Raw genomic sequence first — 18,701 nt, 5'->3', positions numbered from 1 at the left:
CAATTTTACTTCTTGGCTACAAATTCAGTGCAGTTTAACAGAGAATAGGAGTTTGGTTCCTAAATGAGATAAATCCTTTTTTATTTTTTTTCAAAAATCATGTTTTTATTCCAATTAATATCAGTCAAGCTGAAGTTGGTTTGTTTAGGTTTAATCCATTAGGCTAAAACGAAAAATACAGCTAACTAGTACAATAAAACATAATAAAATCATGATTCTGGAAAATGTTTAAAAACGGAGTTATCTCGTTTTTGAACAAAACTCGTCACATATTTTAGAATAAACCGTGGAGACATTCGGAAAGAAAAACAGGACGGAAATAACGAAAAAAATGACAGAAAAATACACAAAACATTTAAGAATATATATATCTTCCTTTCTACACAAAAAATGTCAATTTTTCGAAATTGAGATTTTAACATAATCTGAAAGCTGAAGAAATTGCCTTTGAAGTTGTGAATCAGGGGCGCTGTGGCAGACCACCCACTCATAAACATAAAGTTTTAATATATTTAAGGTAGTTAATTTACAAAATATCTCAATGGAAAAGGATCTTTACTTAATATCCTAATGATGTTTGGCATAAAAGACACATCGATGATTTTGACCCATACAATGTATATTTGTCTTTTACTAAAAATGTTCCCGTGCTACTTAAGACTTGTTTTGTGATCCAGGGTCACACACACACTCAAACACACACATATATATGGGTCAATGACGTGACATGTATTTTTTGTGTCCAAATTCATTATTTTCCTAAAAAGAATTTGAATAAATACATGTCATATATCAAATGGATCTACAATATGTCCTTTATAAGAAACCCTTTTCATTTTATTGAAATTCAATAGATTTTTTGAGTTTTGGTGTTTGAAAGACCAAAAATGTCAGGTGGTGCGACCGTCCGAACATACAAACAGAGAACAAAACTGAGAAATAAATGTTAATTTTCTCAATAAAATTCTTAATAAAATATTTTGTCATGATTTTATGTTAAATTTCTTATATATGAGGGGAAAATACTCAGTGCTAAATACATTAAATGTATATTATTTTAAATTAATATATGGTCGCACCACCTGACATTTTCTTATTTGTCATTGACCCATATATATATATATATGTATATCAAAACATGTCGCGTGATTGATTTAGATGATTTAAAAGCCCACTATAGTGCAAGTCTCAGGTTTCCACGCCCCCCAGTGCAGTAGCCTACACACGAGAGGGTGTGTTGTTACAAACATTTCGAAGCTAAAACTGTTGCTCAAAACTTTTAGGCAGCTTCTGTGATCGTGGAGACTCAGTTCATCCTCTCGATTGCTCTTTTTAAAGATGTCTGGTAGCAGCTCTGAAGAAAAGGGATCCTATGACAATCCGGTCAGGTTCAAGGATCAAGAGTATGACACCCTTCTTCAAAGTTGTCTTAAATCTGGCATCCTGTTTTCAGATGCGACTTTTCCAGCGAATCAAAGTTCTCTCGTTGTGCCCGTGGATCCTGACCCCAAAAAGGCAATCAAATGGCTGCGGCCGAAGGTAATATAGACGACTAATATAATATAAGAAAATATGTTCTCTTCATTTAATTGTAAATAACATTACTCTGATGTCAGGCATTTACAACCAATGACTATTACTTACATCAATATGTAATTGTTGGAAATAATTGAATAGTCAAGTATAGTGTTCAATTAATGTTATGTCATATGTAAATTATTTGAAGGTTGCTTTGAAAAAAGTCTGCAAATGTACACATCTGAAGCATGGAGGAGGGGAAGTGGAGAAACTTTCATTGGTCAGAAGCTAGTAAAGTCTTTCACAACCTATAGGGTCCCTAAATGCGATCTTGCACCTCAGAGAGAATTTAGGTAGCTTTTATGTAGTTTTAAACAAAAAAATAATTCTTTACCCATTTTCTAACACAAATAAATGAATCCTCCCAGTTTTTTCTTAGTGAAATTAAGTGTTGACGAAGTGTGTAACAAGATATAGTTAGGACTGTGAAGATTTTGGGTACAGTGTTCATATGTCCACATTAGCCCATCATCACATTTACCTGCAAATAGTTTTTGACTCGTGTGGAATGTTTCAAATGTTCCTACATTTTTCTCCCCCCTCCCCCTCTTCAAAAGGAAATCAAAAGCAATGCTGTCTTTGTTGAGGGCACCATGGGCACCACCGATATCTGCCAGGGCCAGCTGGGTAAGTCCACGCCCGTGTTAGTGCACGCTTGTTCATATTTTATGCCAGGATAATGGGATAACGCCTTACTGCACCTCTCAGAAACCAAATCATCCGAACGCACCCTAGAGGCATGTGCGCTACCAGAGAAATATCTGTCTTTGGCAAAGCTCCCACTCTTTCCTCCTTATCATGCGGATGCCCCCCATCTTCTTCCACCCAGATCTTCCTCATAATGCTTAATGTTCTATCCCCATTCTGCCCGTCTAGCCGCGAGACACTTCGCTGATCTCGAAGCCTCCTGCAGAATCCCCGCTGAGAGATGCAACGTGGAGCCGCCGCGGGCCACTCACATCAAAAACACGACAAATGTATTAGAAGCAGGGAGGGATGAAAGCTGAGAGGGATGAGGGAGGGAGCAAGAGTTCGGATTGGCATCATCTGCCTACCCCTCCCTCCCTCGCCCCCCATTTCCACCCACCTAAAGAATAACAATTATTGTGCACAGCGGGTATTCTTTTATTGTTTTGCATTGCCCAACTCTCTTTCTCTACATCTGGCGTTGATTCGATGTTGACTTCAAATCTTTTATTGACTTACATTTTTGCCAAGATCATCACGTTTACATGCCTAACTGTGTTCTGTAGATTATGACTTCAACTTGCTTTATATTATAGTATTTAAACATAGGCATCTGCTTGATACTTGAATGGAAGAAACCATCTGTCTATCATTTATCGCAAAATTCAACATTTCGCTAGTTATCCAGAAAATGTGAACCAGACATCTTAAATCAAGGTCAGGAAGACCTTTGCTTAAACCAAGAAGGGGGCATTCGCCTCTCAGTATTTGGATGTCCTCTTTGTAAATAATAGATGAACGTACTAACGCAACGCCAGAATAACAAACACATGTAAATAATCTCATTTGAATGGAAACCGACCCAAGAATGTCTTATTCTTACCACTTCAAGCAGATTTATTAATTCTTTGTTTTGAAGAAAGTCCTCGCGTCGTTATATTCGGCCTATTTATGCAGAACTCGCATGCAGAGTTTGGTGCCATTCCTGTGGGATCATATCTTTTTTCTTTTATGAAGTCACAAATAATCTGATTCTGTTTCCCTCACAGGGCGCAAGCAAACAGCTGTTACCTGTTATGGAGGAATGTCACTGTGTGAGAGACAGACAGCATGTCTCCTTAAGACTTGTGTTTGATGTCGTGCTCATGTTTGCTCGTAAATATCGGTGGAATTTATGTTTTTCTCCTGCAGGCAACTGCTGGTTGCTGGCCGCCCTGTCCTGCCTCACCATGCATCCGACTCTGTTCGTGAAAGTGGTTCCGGCCGGCCAAAGCCTGAGTGAATCGTACGCGGGCATCTTCCGGTTCAGGGTAGGAGTTTATGGAGAAAAATCTCAGACAATAATTGAATGGTCATTGGGTTTTTTTCACAAACATGTAAAGCTTTGGTCAATTGAACATTTTGAGATTAGTGAAAATGATTGAAAATGGATCAATGAATGATGCATAGAGAAGCAATAAAAGAGCCTTTAACAATACGTTTCATTTAAATGGGCCTGTATTTATAGCTAAAGTGGGACGCCGATAAAGGGCCGAATCAGTCCTGAATTTATGTACCGTTTGAATGGCTCCTATGTAATTATGTGTCTAGATTTACTTCTAGCTGGTGCATCGGTGGAAACGGTAATTAGAATCAATCTTCTTTGACCCTACCGTCCCTAACAGCTGAGGCTCATTCCAGAAACAGCTCCTCCCGTCATCTTCCTTTTGTCCCACTGACACATACATCTGCATGCCCCTCCCCCTTTAAACACGCTTCGCCGCAAATGATCAGACTTTATTTGTCTATTTCTCTTGCACACAGGATGAATACTGTCTTTCTGTTTGTTCATGCTTTGTATATTTGCTGCAGACCATTTTTAAATTACGGATAAGCTTTCAACCTTAATCGCTAAATGAATATGAGCTGGAGAACCTCATCAGATGTGTTTCTTAGAATCACTGCAGTCATTTAATTCAAAGATGGTTTTTATACGGCCACACAGGAAAGATCCTCCGGGTGGCAAAATCTCATGATAACGGAATGCAAACATAAAAACAAGCTTTATCAATTATATATAAATGTGGTTTTTGTCTCAACATTGTCATTGTTGTCCTAATAAGTCTAATTTAAAACACTCCAGTTGTCTCAAAGACTCTTCTTTTACAAGAAAAAAAACAAACTCTCACAGAATGTTTCTTGTGTTTTCCTCTGCCCTAAGGACTCCTCTCAGAGTCTCGTGTTTGTGAGACTTGTGACAACATTAAAGAAAAGGTCACGCAAGATTACAATTCTGTGATAAACCACCCAAAAGTTGCTCTAAGCCGATGTGTGTTTATTCCTCTGTAAAACAAAGGAGGTGACTGAGAGAAATGGTGAAAATTTAATTCCACGTGATTCCTTCTATTGTTTAATTCTGTAACTGTCATCCATCATTTAGTCCACGGGGTTACTTTGAGCTTTAAGTGATGTTTTTACCCCAAAATCTGTCAATATTTACTCACCCCCATGTCATTTCAAAACCTTGACTAACTGGCACCCATTCAATTGATTTTGGGTTCATACAATAGAGGTAATTGGTACTGGCTCTTTTTGGTTAACAACATTCTTCAAAATATCTACTTTTGTGTTCTGCGGAAAAAAGTCATATAGGTTTGATGACAATAGGGTGCGTAAATGGTAACACAATTTTCATTTTTTTAGTAAATATCACTTTATAACCAATCCCATGCTCAACTTTCTCAAGCTTAATGTAAATAAGTACATTTTTTGGTGCGCTATCACTTTAAATAAATCCATACTTCACATTTTTAACAGAAAGATCAATTCTATAGATGCTGTTTGTTTCCAAAAAAGTCTCTTTGATCTAACTTGCAATAGGCAACTCCTGCTCATGTTTGACTTTAATATCAAACTTGAATACAAGGAGCCCTTGTAATTAAACTTTCAAAGCATATTAGCATTAAGAAGCTCTAGAGAAAAAGGTATTCACAACATGACTTGACCTGATCCTTGAGGGTTAGAGAGGAGAGGAATGACAGGACTCTTCAAAAACAGGACATGAATGTGTAAATAGAGGGTTTAAAGTTAGAGAGTTGAAAAGGGGGGAAGGCTGATGATTGGGGACGATGCCTGAAATGTCTCGACTTGTAGCCAAAACCTAAAGACACTGACGCATGGACATACGCTCAGTTACCTGCAGGCCAACACAGGTCCAGACCTGCCTGTCTTACAATAAATGTGTACCTATTCACATTACCAAAAAATGGAAATATACATGTGATATAGAATCAATACAACAGAATCAAGACGCATTTCTGCCTACATCACAACTAGAATAATGAATGTACACAGCTAATTTAATCTCTCTCTCTCTCTCACTGTGGTGTAGTTCTGGCAGTATGGTGAGTGGGTGGAGGTGATAGTGGATGACAAGCTGCCTGTGAGAGAGGGCCGTCTGCTTTTCAGCTATTCTCGCAGCAGCAATGAGTTCTGGAGCGCCCTGGTGGAGAAAGCTTATGCCAAGTCAGTTGAAGCATATGTGTGTTTGACTGTGTGGGTGTGGGACTGTAAGGTTTATTAGTGACACTGTTTACATCAAGGGCATTGTAACGTTCTTTTGTAAGCGAAATAGTGAAAAACTGAAATAATGCAATTGATTTAGGAAAAATTACGTGGAATCGATTAATTGAAATCATTTTGTAATGGTTATGTGTGCATGTGTTTCTGTGTGTGTACAGGCTGATTGGTTCTTATGGCAGTCTGAAGGGGGGTATTATCTCAGAGGGGATGGAAGACTTTACGGGGGGTATTGCTTACTCCCTCCCCGTGTCTTTACGGACCCCCCGCGTGCTCTGGAAAGCCCTTACCGCTGCCCTGGCAAGGAGCAGCCTGCTCAGCTGCTTCATACATGTACACACACACACATGCTCACAAGTAGTAGTAACACATACTAGTAAAAGGATTAGGTGCATATGAATCAGATATACATGAATGTGCACGTGTTATGTTTGTGTGTGCAGGCTACGAATGTGAAGGACATTGGCATTGTGACAGCAGAGGGTCTGATCAAAGGTCACGCTTATGCCATCACTGATACTGATAAGGTATAAACCAGAACACACACCTGTATTTAAGTAGAACTTAAAAGGGCGAATCTCACCAAGAAATGCCTAGTATAATATTTCACATTAAAAAAGTAATAATTATGTTTCGTAATAAAATTGTATTTTATAATAAAGTAAATAACAATTAATTCATGTGTTACAATTATATAATTTTTATTTGTATTAAATTGTTTTAATTAATTGAAGATTTTTTTAACAATTATATATATATATATATATATATATTAGTATTTATTAATTTATTTATTTTATAATTCAGTCATTTTAATTTTTGATCAGAGATCTGGTAATTGTTTTTATTTCAGGACACAACAGGGTTTGTAATGTCATAGATCACATAACATAATATTCTAAAATTGTACATACCTCTTGAAATCAAAAGGAAAAAATAAACAGCGGCACAAACTTATATATTTTTATAACCTAAACTAAAATACAACTAATAACTAAAATATAAATATATGTTTTCTCAAATTTGGCCTATTTTCGAGACAAAAGAATTATCATTTATGGCCTTGTGACTTTTATCTTGCTTTGTGACTTCTGATGTTTCAAGTATGTTCTTACTACTGTAATTTGTTCTATAACTGTAACTTAAAAAAGAATATTCAGAAATAGTTTTAAGTTATACTTTTTTGGGGATTTTTTTCCCATTATTTAGAGAGGACAGTAGAGAGAGAAGTAGGGAAGAACAGGCTTTAGGATCTGAAAAGAACCAAAATAGCGATGTTGCTCGATATTTACAGTGCACATTCCAAATAGCCATGATGCTCAAAATATCACAAAGATTACAAAAACGTGTACCTTACCGTTTAAATCATTATATGTCATAAAGTGCCCGTAGATTTTCTCATGCCTTTGTTTTTGTGTGTGTAGGTCCAGAAGGAGTCTGAGGAGGTTCTGCTGCTGAGATTGCGTAATCCCTGGGGGTTTGTTGAGTACTGCGGGCCCTGGAGTGACAAGTGAGAAAGACCTCAGCAGCTCATTTTCTTACCACATGCCTCAGGGCTTCTAAAGACTTCATATTTGTGTGTGTGGGCAGGTGTGAGGATTGGGACTGTATAGACGGTGCTCAGAAGACAAGACTTGAGTTGGCCAAAGTTGAAGATGGAGAATTCTGGTATGTTAATGATCACAGTAAACAAAAACATTTAATTTTATTCAAACGGGGAAATTGAGACAACGTTATGTTTTATCAATTGAACTGGACTAAATAAAATAAGGGATAATGTACAAAATCACGAAATAAACCCCTTCAGGGTGCATCAGGACATTGAGCACAGATCCTGTTACTAGGTTATGGCTAGGAAGTAGTATTCCTAAAAGTCTATTTCTTGGCCTGAATAGGTAGAAATCATTTTTTCACCAAAAGAAGTCATACCTTACTCAAACGTTAAAAGATTTAGTGTTCTTTGTACTGTTTGTACCTTTGTAAAACAGGTACAGCTGACACCCAAATGCTGTGTTTGCAGGATTGGTGTAGAGGATTTCTGTCGACTGTTTAGTACAGTGGAAATGTGCAGCGTAAATCCTGATTCTATGTCAGGGGATGCGAGTAATGACACAGCATCTCCTGTTTGGACTTTGAGCTCACATCAGGGTACCTGGGTCCCTATGTGCTCTGCAGGGGGCAGCCGTCGCTACCCAAGTAAGTGATTTAAAGTCATTTATAGCATAGTAGTTTTTTTTTTGTTGCAGCCAGTGAAATACTGCAACAGAACGATGTGTTAGTTTGGCATTACTGCATGGTAAACAAACATCTTCCTTGCTTGCAATCCTTTTTCTTTATATTCCTTTTTTTCGTTTTCATCCCTGCAGAATCTTTCTGGAAAAACCCTCAGTTCCGGCTGGTCGTGTCTGAGAAAGATGTGGATGACTATGACTTTGGAGAGGATGAGTTTAATGTGGATGACGCGGTAGGTGGAGAAGAGGATGAAGTTGATGTGGTGGCTCCTGCTATTAAAACGGAGAAACAGGAAGAGAAAAAGAAGAAGGGGACAATACTGGTGGAGCTTCTCCAGAAATACCGCAGACAGAAAGATAAAGTTAACTTCCTCTACATTGCTTTCCACATCTACAAGGTGAGAGACATCACAGAGCCTGAAGACACTTTCCGAAAATAGAATTTGAAATTGTATTCCATTATTTCTTTAAAGGATTAAAGACACCAATTTAGCTTTTGTTGTAAAAACCTTTATTTTAATTACTTTAAAATGTTCACACATAAGAAGTAAAATCATATATTTATATATAATTTATATTTATGCAATTTATAAATAAATACAGTTAACATTTGAATCTGGAGATTAAGTTAACATCAGTTTTTTTTATTAATGTATTATTTATTTCATGTTTACTTAGTGTTTATTGTTGTAAAAAAACACTAAACATTGTTGTAAATTGTATTTTGTTAAAATTTTCTGAACAAAATTGATGTGCTAAGGGTCGATTTTCAACACTTTCTGATTCTTAAGCACCTTCTCTCGTTGACAATTTGAATAAAGAAAATAAATCTATTTAAGGTTTGCGAATGATTAAATTTACAATCATTTTTTCTCTCTCTGTCTTTTTCTCTATCTATTATAATTATTCAGATCCCACCTGAGGTGAGTTCATGAATTGATATCATATAGTTTGTAGGTAATAGAAACAAAATACATAAAGTATACAGGTCAGTAACTGAAATATCAAAACATAATCACGCGTCTTTAATGCATTTCCACAACACAAATCTATTCTGTCCACAGCTGCAGGACAAACCTGGTTCTCTAGATCAGCAGTTTTTCTCCAACAATAGGCCAGTCGCTCGCTCTGGAAAATACCGGAGCATCAGGAGTGTGTGGAGGAAGGTGCAACTGGAACCTGGCAGTTATGTTATAGTGGCCTCTGTCTATAGGCCCAACCAGCAGGGGGAGTTCTTCCTTCGTATTTACACCAAAACCGCCAGCATTCAAGGGTACTAAGAATGAAATGCAAATAATGTCTGTCTGATGTTTCTGTCAGCTTTGATGATCTTAGCAGATTCTGACAAAATGATGTTGATACAATGTCTGTCCATCAGTTCCTAAATTTATGGTTTCAAATCTGCATTACAGGTTTCAGGATTTCCCCTGTACCAACAATTACTCTGTGGTAAGACTTGCCCGCTGACACTGGGGCTATTTAACAGAACCACATCTCCATCTTGGACATGTATATTTTTGTATAGCGTGCAAACATAAATATTTGGTATTGGTAAATATTATTGGTATATAACCAATTGTAATGTATGTTATATATGTGATTTTAATCCCTGTATGTGTGTTGTATTTATAGGCTGTAATGTCAAAGCCGTCTTTACCTGAGGATGAGTTCAGGGTCCAGAAGTGGTTTGATGAGAAAGCTGGATCGGTAGGCAACGAAGTCCCTTCCAAACATCGTCTAATATGGCCAAAGAAACATATTATTTAACATTTGTTGAATCATTGAAGGCAGTAAACATGTTCATGCGTAATTACATCTTTGTGTATTTTTAACTTCTCAGGATGAGAGAGTGAATGCCGTGCAGTTTATGAATCTGGTCAACTCAGGTCAGGACTTTTTGCTTGAGCTGTCATGGGGAAAATAAATGAAACTCTGTTGCTATACCATGAATGACCACAAGGGGGAACTATTGTGTAACTTCGCAGGCAAGGGGTTATGACCTCAAACAAAACAGTGTATTGGCTTTACATTTATCCACGTATATAAATGTACACTGAACAACTTTAAATCTCAAGAAATGAGATTCATGCAGTATTTTTAACTGTGTTTCAGTGTTGGAAAAAGACTATGAACTTCCTCTGGAGACCTGCAGACAGCTCATATTTGGGGAGGATGTATCCTTCTTCAATCAGTCAATATTTTCAGTTATATTTTAGGGGAGCCTGGGCAAAGTTGTCACACATGAAGGGTTATGTTTTATTAACTGTACGCTTTCGGGTCAGTCGGTTATGTCTGTGTTTTCTTTAAAAGTGGTTCATATGTTATGAAGCTTTCCTGTAGCTCAGTGGTAAGAGCATTGCGGTAACAACGCAAGGTTGTTGGTTTGATCCCAGGGGATTGCAAATGCCTATGTAAAATGTATAGGGTAAAGCAATGGAAGATGCTTTGGATAAAAGCATCTCCTAAATGTAAATATATATATTATGTAGGTCTATGCCATTATTATGCTATGGCAGGTTTCTTGGTGACAACTTACCCCATATAGTTAAAATGTGTTTAACAACTCCTGGGCAATAAGATTGAAAAAATAACATATCTCCACTGTCCTTCAGATCCAAATTTGTACTTTTTAAATGATCAAATGCTGCGTTGTCAATGTTGACAAGCACTTTTTAATACTTTACATTGGTTAAATATGTGCAAAACCCTGTGACAAACATGAACAGTGACTCATAATAATGATTTGTGGCATAGAAAAAAATAAAACCACAAAATATCAAGGAACACAGAGAAGGATACCACTGATGTGTGCCTATACAGGCTTTAAGGAATAAACCGTCCTATAAGTATTTACCTAAGTAAGTGCTTGAGTATTTAAACACTTAGGTGTGTAAATACTTAGGCATGTGAGAACTAGCCCCACCCTTCTTTATTCTATATTTTCCTAATTTTTTTGAATATTTTATTTGTATTTCCATTCCTGGTTAATATTCTTAAAGTTGTGTGTAGACGGGTGGCAGAGGCCGGCTGTACAGAGCTCAAGCAGAGAAGCTGCTCACCTCCCTACGCAATCTGCAGGTAACTCAGTTCTCGTGCGTGAAAAGGTCACTCTCAGCTTTGGCAACGTGTAAGGAAGCAGCGTAGGACACTGAGCTGTGACAATTATTAGGCTGTGAGGTAACACAGAGCTTGTATTGCACAGGAAAAGACCTTGAAGCTGTTGTTGTTTTTGTGCAAGTATAACATCTAAATCTTAAAAACAGGCTTTCTTTTTAACATTCTTTCACCAAGTAATGAAGTTTATTATAAGATTGATTAATAACAAAAAGGACGGTTTGCGGTTGCCAAACCACACAGCATCTTGGCATGTTGGTATAAAACGTTCAGTCACAGGTGTGGTTTTAAACATGACTCATCCGATCATAAAAGCAGGAATATCCGTTTTATAAACCCATTTTTATTGATATTTTATGTTATTTTTGGCTGCAGTCCATTTTTTTCCAGTTTGATGAGGACTCATCTGGAACCATGAGCCCGTTTGAACTCACTCTGGCTCTGAATGCTGCAGGTGAACACACACCCACACACACAACACACCACACCCTGTGTTTATACACAAAAGCAAAGTTGAAGAGTCTTCTCCCACGGTTTGTCCTCTTTCTTTGCCATCAGGTGTGGAGTGTGACAGTGTTGTGGTGCAGATGTTGTGGGAGAGGTTTGGCGCTGGTGAACTCTACCTGCCCTTCTATGGCTTTGTGTCCTGTGTTGCCAGGCTGCAGGTGCTCTTTGGTAAGAAAGAAGAATCAAGCGTGCAATCTAAAATACAAACTATAGTAAAGCCATTCGTGTTTACTAAGTATTTTAAGCTCCAGTGTGTGAAATTTTGCAGCATCTAGTGGTGAGGTTGCGAAATGCAACCAACGGCTCACTCCACCCTGTCCTTTCGAAGCATTAAAGTGGATGACACGAGGCTGAGAAGTTACCACGTTTTTGCCGAAGGAGATAACATATTTACGAATTGCAATCTGAAGTGTAGTTTGTCCACTTAGGCTTACTGTAGAAACAACAATACGAATTCCATGTAAGAGGACCCATGGTGTATGTAGATAGAAATAGCTCATTCTAAACAACGCTTCATTATGTAAGGATTAATACACCACTGAAGTCATTTCTGTCAGTAGGTCCTCCAATTATTTACACATTGGTCCTTTGAAGGGAACTTGTTAGTTCGGAATAAAATTCTTTGAACTTACTGTCATAAAAGTGCAAAATAGCTTGTATTGAAATGAACATTTCAGAAACCTGAAACGTAATATATGATGGCTTAGAGTGGCATGTCGACAACACATCAATATTTGGGACCTATGATCTTAGTCAAAGGCTGATGGTCCTGTTAGTGAATGAGCAAAGAGAGAAAAAAGTTTTTCATTTCATGCTTTTAAGAGGCCTTTAAAAATCTGGTAAGAGGCTGATCAAACGCACTTGAATATAATGACATATTTCCAATGTTGCTCGGTACTTTTAAATGGCCGAAATGGAAAAAACTGCTTTTTGCCCACATAATGGTGTAGTTATCGCATCTACATGGAACTGACTGACGATAATAACCACGGATGCAAAGAAGAAGTCTTAAAGGAATAGTAACATTAATTGATAAGTAGACCGCAGAGCAACAAAAATTTAACTATAAAAAATGATGATATGACATAGTTAAAGTGACCACTTTATCACCTACTTATTATTGCAAATATTCAGTCGAGGAAACGTTGTTGTTGTTTAAACCAATGATGAATGTGATCTAAGTGACTTTGACTGTTTTTATAATGGCTGGTGTCAGACTCTCATGGGAGACATCTGTAGAATTTCATACAGTGGCAGCTCTAATACGAGAGGTCAGAGAAGCATGACCTGACCTGTTCCTAACTGACAGGAGGCAGCGGTAACTGAAATAACCCAACAATACAACAATTCTATGCCAAATAACGTCAGTGAATGCATGTAAGACATTGAAAGCACAAGGGTTTACTCCTGTCAGCTAAGAATAGAAACAGTGGACAGACACAAGACGGCCGGGGAAAAACATTGTCTGTGTAGTCTGTTTCTTTTAAGACACATACAGATGAAGAACTCAGAGTTTGTCAAAAATAACATTATTCCACGGATCCATCCTGCCATGCGTCATTGGTTCAGGTTATAGTAGTTGTTATATAATGATACGGGAAATATTTCTATGTGCGTAATAGTATCAAGTCCCATGATACTAACTCAAGACACTAAAAAGCAATTGCACTCGCTGATGGCGTCGTTTATTTGCATGTGCTGTTGTTTTAGCATCTGATTCACAAATGAAACGACGTAAATCGGGATGTGGAGCAAATGTAGTGCTGAAAGCTGTTTTTACACAGGTCTGAATAGCAGGTTGCGGAGGATGCAGTAGACTACCGTGAAAGATTACCAGAATTGTGCATCATTACTCTAGACAGCTAAATAGACTCAATAGGCTTTATATGCAAAACATGCTGTCGACTGCATCATACGTAGGTCTGTTTATATGGCCATTTATAATCCTTTTCTCTATCATCTGAATATAATGCATACATTTCTTTAAAATAAATTTCCATTTGCAGTCTGCTTTCTGCGGATAGCAGTAACGTTGAACAGTAATATCACTGCGTCAGGCAGATTTTTGTGAACATTTTAATAATAATCCCAATTTACATAGAAAGGAGGCGTATTTGTACTGAAAGAATGACTTTTACCTAATTTTAAAACATTGCCAGGCTATTTCGGGACACACAGCACCTGGGCGAACTGAATCGTGGGTGTTTATTGAATAAGACTCAGCTTTCGGTGTGCAAAACTGTTTAAAAAATTCATATTCCAGTGACCTGCACAGTCGCCAGATCTCAACTGCATATTAACATAATTTTTAATATTGCAAATAGTGTAAATTAACATTTGAAAATGCACTATGTACAGCGCCCTCCACTAATATTGACACCGTTGGTATATATACTGTAAGCAAAGCCGACTGTGAAATGTCTTTAATGTTTAGTTCTTAATATTAGTAAACATATTGTACTCAGGGCTGTTATCCAGAATCCACGAGAGCAGAGTTGCCAATATTACTGTATATTTAAAGATAGAGCAGCGGAAAAGATTAAGAGACCATTCCAAATTTGTATTTATATATAAATATTTAATCTGCATTTTTAGATGTATTGTCGCCATTCAGTCCAGTGTCTGTTGAATTTCAATAAAATCAAACCTCAGGAGTCATCCAACAGCAATGTGAAAGACCGACGACATGACAAGACATTTGAAAACTGTGATGAAATCGAGGTTATCACATAAACAAAAAATTTGAGCAACATCTGTACAAATATTTCTGTTGTATTACATAAAAGTGTAAATGAAGCTTGTATTCAGTATTTGAGGCCTGAAAAAATACAGAGCATCTTTTCTCTTATTTTTATATTGTTTCTCCAGTTTTCTTTTTCTGCAAATAAATGGAATAAATGTTTTTAAAATAAATATTTTAATATTGGTAGTAGTTCATAGAATTAAACGAAATTTAACATTTATCTATAAATAGTAGATTCTGGAAAACTGACAATATTTTTTTCCGTGGCCATATATGATGAATTAAAGTGTAGAACCTCATTCTAAAGTGTATGTAAAAATTGGCCACTTAGTGTATAACACAAATTGTGTGACACCCGTTTACATATGGATCTTCTATTTGTGTACGGCGTGAAGGTAAATAGAACTGGGCAGTGCTGCATCTAATCATGATGTTTATTATCATGCCTGAAAGCTGTCAAGATATCCATGACGTCACTAGCAGTGATGTGAGTGTGTACACAGTGTCTGTAAACATGTTAATTGGAAAGATTCAACAGGCTGATTGTTGTTTCTCAGATCTCTACGAGAGGGAGACCAGCACAGAGGTGAAGGACAGTGGCATCAATGCTGTAAGATCTTCTTACTATCAACCTCTACTAGTCAATCAATTCTTTTAAGATTTTCTACAGGCTTATTTTACTTCCCTTCTCTATTACTGATGTTAAATCGATCAGCGCTAAATAAGAAACTCAGTCATGCTGTATGTCCATCTGTTATAAAAAAAGTGCCTTGCTGATTGTCAAAACGTATAGTCTGTTAATAAGATGTTGTTTAATAATTCACTGTGCTAAAATGTTTGCCAAGCAGTTACTGTACATAATTCACTTTATACACATCTAAGCACGTTTAATGTAAGCGTATAGTAACTAATACACTTTGTTAGTCAGTTGTGTGTTGCTCGTGCCCTAAATGTTTTCTCTGGTCTTTGTGCAGTGGCTGCTCAAGCTGTTGGCTATATGAGCCGGTCCAGACATGACACCTCAGCAGGACACACTTGCTAGGCCAAGTCACTCCGACGTCATCAGCCTGTGCCTGCGTACCCAACTCTCTCTATCTTATTTGTGTTGTATTCGGACCTTTGCCCTGCAGTTGCATCCACCCACACATTGTTCTATCATTTGGGGTCTTAGACCATGTTCTGTAGGTCATTACTGTCCGGATACAAAATTGACTTTTCATCCTTAACACACTACGTCTATCCTGAGCATTCATAATCAGCAAAAGATTTGATATTGTTAATGAGATAGTCACGCATTTATTCATTGTAACTGAATTGTTGATGATGCTTTTAGTCATGAAATCGTCATCATTATTAGTGTTGGTTTTACTGATATTTTGGTCGTATTCCTTCACTTTCATTTTATGCAATAAAAGCAGAATCATTTCCATTTTTGGCTTTCGGGCACCCGAATGTCATTTATTTTATTTTTTGTACCAAAATCCAGATCAGCTGCGATTTGCTTTTAGAAATCAAACCCTGCAATGCTTAATGCATTTACAGTTTTCCCATTTATTAAAATTATGCCTTGTATTCTCAAAACAGTAAACACAAATCCATAACATCTTACTCAATTCCCCTAACATGCTATTTTCAGGTCAAAATAAAGCTCTCTGCCCCAAACCATTCAAACTTGCTGAAACCTTCAGACATTACACACAAGCCCTCAAAATCACCCACAATGCAACATAGTCTAAGACATTGGTGAGATCAATTCAAAACACAGTTACTAAAACCTCTAATTGGGATTCAAGAATAATTTGACAGCTTTAATAGAATATAAAACAACAAAGAGTGCAGATAGAGCATAATGCAAGAATGAGCTTAAGGAAAAAACAATACATTACGCTACTGTAGATGAAGATGACTTTACAAGATAAGAAAAGTTAAAAACACTAAGAACAATATGAACTGGTCATGCAACACAACACAATACAGTACACAACTGCACAAATTACATTTACATTGTGGCATTCAGGCAAATTACAAAGAAGACTTACAGTCACAAGGAGGCAATGTAAAAGAATATGGCATCCTCTGCACCTTTGCTCCAATTTCGTAAAGTATTCTGTATGTTCTGTAAAAATACAGAACATGTAAAAAAGGGTGTACACTTCCTACAGTGAAATTTGTCACATATTAAGTGTGTACTGTAATTAATTACACAATTACCTGGGCTACTATTTATAGTATCCTGAGATTCTGATTGGTGTGTCATCAATTTTGCCACTGAATGTTTACTGATGGATAAATGTGTGCTATTTGGTTTTACATCTCAACACTTCAGTTCATTATATTGTGTTTGTTTGTGTTTTCTGAATGAGAACCTGGTTAAACCTTTGCAAATTGAGGCTGTTTGTGTGTAGGGTTTGTACAAGTTGGTATATTATTCTGAGAATGTGTTTATAGTTGTCAGAAAATGGTGAATGACTTCATGAATTGTGTGTTAGTAATCTAGAAAAACGGTAAAAGCGTGGTCTCACGACGCATGTCATACTTATGACAAGGGGCATAATTGCTTTTCCCCCCTCGTGGCGTGACTCTTACTTCCTCTTGTACTTTTTCCTCTCATGAGCATTTGCGAATCTGCTCTGTGTCTTTAAAAGTTAGGAACGTATTGTTGCGTCCAAATATAAAAGCACAAGTCATAATCTTTCATCGCAGGGCCTTCTATATTAAATTTTGCTGTGCGTATACCTACACCTCCACACACATGCATGCTCTCGCACACACACATTGTTCAAAGAGCAAGATAGTAGCTGTGGGTATAAAAAGCGATGTCTCAGCAGCCCTGCACGCACCGGCTCTATTCTTATCGCTCTGACGCCACGCACAGCGTCATCACGCCATCGCTCCCTCCTCCGCGACGCTCGCTCTCCATCCCTCCCTCCAGCTCTCTCTAGTAACTGTCTCATTCTCACAATCTGCTTCCTCCTCTTCGTGTTCCTCTCGCTCGCTCGTAGGCTCTCGTCCTCTCTCCCGCTATTCCTATTAATAGAAACCTTTGCTCGCACAATGCTTCCTCCCTCCCCGCCATAAGGTGACCGAACAGAGGTTGCCCCCAGCAACAGCCCAAGCGCCTCTGGAAACCGCCGTCAATGCTCTCTCAATCACTTCCTGTTCCATGCTTTCCTAGTCACATCTTGTACTTTTCATACTCTGTAATCCCTTTGCGTATTGCTTCATCTAAAAAGACCTCTTGTCTCGGTTTTCATCTTTGACCTGTTTTCCATGCTGTTTGGCTGGCAGGTAAGCCAGACTGTATCCGAGGAGGTCTGTCATTCCTGGATAGAGAAGCTAACACTTTAGCATTCCCATTCAACAGTTTTGTGCACCACCTGGAGGCACTGCCATTTTTGTTCACGTAAGCACAACTTTTCAAGCTAATCGGCTAGGCCATAAATGCTGTGTCTTGAAAGCCTAAAATAACGTCCCAGTGCTGATTGGGTGCCACCACATCAACGTGCACATTCTCAAACCTTTCCCTAGCGACTAGAGATTCACAGATACTAAATTTCTGCACCGAAACCGATAGCTGATTTTTCAGAGTAATATCTTTCTATGCCGATACTGATTATGAAGATTAAATTCATATTCCTTAACTTTATTAATGTTATTAATTCATATGACTAATAATATTGAAAGTCAAATTGGTTATGTCTCTTTACATTTTCGATACACAGACCACAAATTCATTGCATTTTCCTGTCCTCTTTTGAATGACAAGAAATATCGGCCCTGATCATTGGATGTTAACAAACTATCAGCCGATAGCCAAAATTGAAAAATTGCTTTTATCGACCAATACTGATTATTGGCAAGTGTTGGCTAATATCATCTCTACTAGTGTTTATTATGCACTTTGATGACAATGGCTGAAACCTACTTAATGTTTTTGCAGATATTTCTGTTTTTAAGTTGTTGGAAATTTTATTTTGGCAGAAAACACAGATATTTTTAAATGGCCTTCACTAGAGAATTTTTTTTCTGTGCCCAGATAGTGTAGTTTTGGCATCACTCAAACACTGACCCCTTGTATCGAGTCCTGCCATTTAATAGGCCAATAATATATATATATATATATATATATATATATATATATATATATATATATCAATGGTGGGGGCCCCCTACATTTTTTACAGATAAAATGTAACCCAATAAACATGCCCTGTATACTTGAAAAAAAGATACTTAGCACATTGCATAGTTAAAATGTCTAAAGATGAGTACAAAGCCTACAA

At 37.4% G+C, this 18,701-nt stretch overlaps 1 protein-coding gene and 1 long non-coding RNA gene across 5 annotated transcripts in view; one reads left to right on the top strand and one right to left on the bottom strand.

The window, feature by feature from the left end:
• Nucleotides 1–1,250: 1,250 nt before the first annotated feature.
• On the top strand, nt 1,251–15,847 carry capn12 (calpain 12). Its single transcript, XM_056765757.1, has 21 exons — nt 1,251–1,539; nt 2,136–2,205; nt 3,457–3,575; nt 5,636–5,769; nt 5,985–6,156; nt 6,267–6,350; nt 7,248–7,333; nt 7,414–7,491; nt 7,844–8,019; nt 8,190–8,452; nt 8,966–8,977; nt 9,119–9,327; nt 9,467–9,503; nt 9,687–9,761; nt 9,895–9,940; nt 10,167–10,228; nt 11,064–11,132; nt 11,544–11,622; nt 11,727–11,843; nt 14,976–15,028; nt 15,393–15,847. Exons 1-21 carry the CDS (start codon nt 1,339–1,341, stop codon nt 15,417–15,419), a joined length of 2,169 nt encoding a protein of 722 aa, XP_056621735.1. The 5' UTR covers nt 1,251–1,338; the 3' UTR covers nt 15,420–15,847.
• LOC130435272 (uncharacterized) overlaps nt 9,211–18,701 on the bottom strand; it is a 21,810-nt gene continuing 12,319 nt past the window's right edge. For 3 of the 4 annotated variants that reach the window (XR_008908799.1, XR_008908800.1, XR_008908801.1), the window contains exons 2-3: nt 9,712–9,791; nt 9,211–9,330 (exon numbers count right to left, since the gene is read on the bottom strand). This is a non-coding gene — a long non-coding RNA (uncharacterized LOC130435272). Of the gene's footprint in view, nt 9,331–9,711; nt 9,792–16,457; nt 16,535–18,701 lie in introns of those variants that run through there. The other variant, XR_008908798.1, reaches the window with a different exon arrangement.

This window comes from Triplophysa dalaica, chromosome 14 (genome assembly GCF_015846415.1).
Source record: "Triplophysa dalaica isolate WHDGS20190420 chromosome 14, ASM1584641v1, whole genome shotgun sequence".
NCBI lineage: Eukaryota > Metazoa > Chordata > Actinopteri > Cypriniformes > Nemacheilidae > Triplophysa > Triplophysa dalaica.
This window is presented reverse-complemented; position numbering and strand designations above follow the sequence as displayed.